The sequence below is a fragment of the Corylus avellana genome, chromosome ca1, assembly GCF_901000735.1.
Source record: "Corylus avellana chromosome ca1, CavTom2PMs-1.0".
Lineage (NCBI taxonomy): Eukaryota > Viridiplantae > Streptophyta > Magnoliopsida > Fagales > Betulaceae > Corylus > Corylus avellana.
Window position 1 is genome coordinate 30,861,803 of NC_081541.1, and position 5,173 is coordinate 30,866,975.

Consider the following 5,173-nt stretch of genomic DNA (forward strand, 5'->3'; position numbering starts at 1 on the left):
GGGCGTTAAGTGCTGACCTTGGTGGCTTGTGGGAATGGCGAAGAGGTGAAAATAGTGTATGATCGATTCACGTGTTTTTACTTTTTACATAGTGATCGAATATTAATCCGGGTAAAAATAATTCGGATGTAGTAAATAAACATATATTGAGCGACGCACGTGTTTTACATGGTTAATCAAGTAATATTTAATTCAAACCCCGACAAGAACACGTATCGATGATGGGCGACCGTGGTCCCTTGCGAGACGAGGTGAAACAAGTTCCCATGCAAATTATGCAATCACGTGTTTAATTTACGTGATCGCATAATTTGCATGTGATACTGTGATAGCCAACAACAAGTGAAAATGCCACGGCTCTAGTTTCGAGGGTCCTGAAACTTCTGTTGGACAAAGATAGACGACAATCGAATACAAAAGATGCAAAAAACCAACAACCGTCGACTTAGAGGACCGGTCTTTATTGGTGGGCCATCTTAAATACAGTACAGTACAGTCTAGCAGTACAATCTTGAAAGAATATATCACTGTGCATGACAGCTTCCTTTCCCTATTGAGCATGCAAACAATTCTTTCTTTTCTAGTATATATATAGGTTGCTCAACGTTAAGTCTATCACCACAGCCTTAATCGATTAATCGATTGCTCAAGAGAGAAAGATAGAGAGAGCGAGAGAGATGGAAGGAAAACAAAGAGAGACAAAATGGTGCGAAGAAAAAGAACAGGCGGAAGCGAGTATCTGGAAATACGTTTTCGGATTCACAGAAATGGCAGTAGTGAAATGTGCCATTGAGCTTGGGATAGCTGATGTCATTGAAAGCCATGGAAGTCCCATGACACTATCCGAGTTATCATCAGCTCTAGCATGCGCTTCGTCTCCCCTTTACCGCATAATGAGGTTTTTAATGCATAGGGGAATATTCAAAGAGGAACTCACCGCCCATGGCTCCCCAGGTTATGTACAAACGGCTCTATCTCGTCGTTTGATGAGATATGGAGAGCATAGCATGGCTGCTTTCATTATGCTAAACAGCAGCCAAATGGTGACAACATCATTGCATTGTCTCAGTGCCCGTGTTTTAGCCAATGAGACTTCACCATTTGAGGTGGCTCATGGCGAAGATGCATGGAGCTTTTTGGAAGCAAATCCTGCTCAGAGCCAACTCGTCAATGAAGCAATGGCTTCTGATGCCAGGGTGGTCGTGCCTGCAATAATTCACAATTGTTCGGAGGTATTTGATGGGCTTGGCAGTCTGGTGGATGTGGGCGGGGGTAATGGAACGACTTTGCAGATGTTGGTGAAGGCATTCCCATGGCTTCGAGGCATCCACTTTGATCTTCCTCATGTTGTCTCCAATGCGGCGGCGTTCCACGGAGTTGAACATGTTGGGGGTGACATGTTTCAAAGTGTTCCAAAGGCCGATGCGGCTTTCCTAATGGTAAGTACTATGGGCCCACACCGACCGTAAGAAAATAAAAGACCTTTAAATTATACCTTTTTTTATTTTTTTATTTTTTTATTTTTATAAATTATATGTATTGCTTAAATAAATAAATAACCTTTGTGAATTGCATGCGCGTAGTGGATTCTGCATGACTGGGGTGACAAGGAGTGCATCCAAATCCTTAAGAAATGCAGAGAAGCAATTTCAGAGGAGAAAGGAAAGGTAATAATTGTTGAGGCTGTGATTGAAGAAGAAGGGAAAATGGACGAGCTAAGTGATGCGAGGTTGGCGCTGGACATGGCGATGATGGCTCATACAGACGCGGGAAAGGAAAGGACATTGAAGGAGTGGGAATTTCTTCTTGAAAAGGCTGGATTTGCAAGATATACCGTGAAATCCATTCATGCTGTGCAATCTGTTATTGAGGCATTTCCCTAGCTTAGTTATATATGTAGCATTTCACAAAGGCACGTGGATGCAATCTGTTATTGAGGCCTTTTTTCTTTCTTTCTTACTTTTGTGTAATAATATGTCTTGCTACTACTACTAGAAGTAGGGCCAGCTCAATTGATCATTAAGATGTTTGATTGCCTATAAAATAATAACATATTCGATTAAGGCCTTAAGAAAATCATACAGTTTTTCCGGATCCTTCTTTCTTGATAATTAAGCATGACTTCCACTAGTGATGACAATTTCTAAATTGTCTCTATCAAATGTCAACAACCACTACCAAAAGGTCACTAATAGAGTGGTGCACGACGTGCTAATAGCGACGTGGTTGACACGTAAAAAATTGAAAAGTCACTAATGGTAATTAGTGACGTCTGGAATTGACCACACATCACCAAATGGTGACATATTAAATTCCACACATCACCACCTAAAGGTGACATGTCAAGATTGGCAATGTCACCAAAATTGGTGACGTTAGAACAGTAAAAAAAAATGTCATTAAAGTGGTTTTTTTTTTTTTTTTTCCCGAATTTTATTTTATTTTATTTTTTCAGTTTGTTTAGATCTTTATTTATTTTTAATTTAATTTTTGATTTTTTGATATCTTCTTTTTTTTCTTCTTCTTCCTCGTATCGTCATTTTTTTCTCTCCCTCTTCTTCAAAATGGCACGTCACCAAAAATGATGATGTGTTACTGTTCACAATAGCCATGGTGACACATGAACAGTAAAAAAGGTCATTAAATTTTTTTTCCCAAAATTTTTTTATTTATTTATTTTTCAGATTTTTTTTTTTTTTCTTCCTCAGATCTTCATTTTTTTCTCTCCCTCATATCTTTCTTTCCTCTTTTGTTTCAGTGTGAACTGAAAGACAAGGAGAAAGAAGGAATTTGGGAGAAGAAAGCTGAAAGGAGAAGGAGAAAAGAAAGAAAAGAAGAGAGAAGCTAAAGTAGGCCGTGTCGGCAGGTGAGGAGGAAAAAAAAAAAAAAAATAGAAGGAGGTGGAGGATCAGGATCTACTGAAATTTCAGATTTAGGCCATCCATTTTTCATCCAATGGCTATTGTTTTGCCACAAGTCCCACTATTATTAAAAAAAATAAAATAATACACATTTATTAGTTTATTAGTATTGGGACACGTAGCAGAATAATGACCCTTAGATAAAAAATGGATGGCAAAAATCTGAAATTTCAGAAATTGAAATTTACCTAAGAATTTCAGTGGATCCAGATCTTCAAAGTTATATAAGTTTAAAATATTAGTTTTTAAAATTTTTAAATTCAAAACATGAAATTAGTGATGTCGGAATAGTAGCATGTCACTAATTAGTGATGTGCCACTGTTTACACGTCACTAATTACTTATATAAGTTTAAAATATTTAAAATAATAGTTTTTAAAATTTTAAATTCAGAATTTGTAATAAGTGACTTGTGAACAGTAACACATCACTAATTAAAATTAATTTTTTTTTCCTCCACTTTCCTTTAAACAAGAAAGATAATTAAAAAAAAAAAAAATTAACATTCAATTAGTGACGTGTGAACATTCACGCGCCACTAATCACCAATTAAATTTTAATTTGAAACTTGTTTCCCCCTTTCTTTTAAAAAGAATTTTTATTATTATTATTATTATTATTATTATTATTATTATTATTTTTAATAGTGACTTGTGAACTTTCACACGTCACTAATTGAATTTTAATTTCTTTTTTCCTCTTTCCTTTAAAGAAGAAAGAAAAAATGAAAAATAAAATTCTATTAGTGACATGTGGATATTAACATGTCACTAGTTTTGTTTATTTTTTATTTTTTATTTTTTAGTGACATTTTACTCTTTGCACGTCACTAATTAATTATTATTCTTTATTTTTTTCACCTAGCTCTTTCCTTTAAACAAGAAAGAAAGGAAAAATAAAATAAAATAAAATAACATTCAATTAGTGACTTTTGACCATTCACACGTCACTAATCACTAATTAAATTTTAATTTGAAACTTGTTTCCCTAAAGAAAGAAAAAATTAACAAAAAAAAAAAAAAAAATAGTGACGTGTGAACATTCAAACATCATTAATTGAATTTTAATTTGTTTTGTCCTCTTTCCTTTAAAGAAGAAAGAAAAAATGAAAAATAAATAAATAAATAAAATTCAATTAGTGACATGTTAATATTGACATGTCACTATTATTATTATTATTATTATTATTTTTTAGTGACGTTTTACTCTTGTCACATCACCATTTGGTGATGTTTTGAACACCAAGGTACTAGCTTTTTTGGGTCGTAACTAAATATTCCCAACCCCCTATAGTAATTAGGGCTTTGGTAGACGATATTAATGAGTCATAACAATTTAATTTTTTAAATTTGTTTTTCTAAAAAAATATGGTTTACTGGTTGAGGGGTTGGTGACTTGGTGTGATGCGTTCAAATCCCAACAAGGCTGGCCACCCCTGGGTTATTATTAAGTTAAATTTCAGAAGAAAATATTCAATTTTTAAGGGAGACAAAATAAAATTCAGTGTTGTAAACTATTGGGATATTTACAGAACGGTTTGGTGATTTTAAAGGTCTTAAGGAATGATTATAATTTGACTATTAATTATATGCAATATTGTGTATGCAAAAGAAATATGATATTGAACTATGTAAGGTACGTATACTTTAGGGACTAAAAGAGAGTTATAAGTACATATTTACTGTCCTTTTTTCTCCTCTCTCCCGTATTGATTAGGAAAAAAAAAAAAAAAATACAAATTTACTGACAACACTTACAAATTTTACATATTACCAAAGCCTTATTTTAACCTTTTGCCTTAAGCCGATTTTCATTGAACTATATAGCGTTGTTCAATTAAGTAATTCGAACCTCAATATGGACATGTACATTTTTTTTATTTTTTGAGCAAAAATTGGTAGGCTAGGAAGATGAATTGTACGTGACCATACCTGAGCGTGACTATAATAACATCAACCTGCTGGAGCCGCAAAAAAATTGCATAGACTATGAGAACTACAAGCGTTCTCTCAAGTCCGACTGAATTATAGCCTAATTAATTTAGTCCTATCAAAGTATTAATAAAAATCTAAAACCATTAATACTAATTAAGCATCTGTTAAAAATTATTTATTGCAAATATTCAAACCCAACTTAACTACTTCAAAATTTCTTTCAACACCGTACCTTTAAATTTGGTATGGACATGTAACTTGGAGTGGTTGACGCTTGGCAGTATGCCAGTACTGATCATGGGCGCGCGTTGGGTGCTG

At 34.0% G+C, this 5,173-nt stretch overlaps 1 protein-coding gene across 1 annotated transcript; it reads left to right on the forward strand.

Moving 5' to 3' along the window:
- Nucleotides 1–638: 638 nt before the first annotated feature.
- Nucleotides 639–2,061, forward strand: LOC132167408 (acetylserotonin O-methyltransferase-like). The gene is made up of 2 exons (XM_059578376.1): nucleotides 639–1,439; nucleotides 1,584–2,061. Exons 1-2 carry the CDS (start codon nucleotides 678–680, stop codon nucleotides 1,881–1,883), a joined length of 1,062 nt encoding a protein of 353 aa, XP_059434359.1. The 5' UTR covers nucleotides 639–677; the 3' UTR covers nucleotides 1,884–2,061.
- The last annotated feature ends 3,112 nt before the right edge of the window (nucleotides 2,062–5,173 follow it).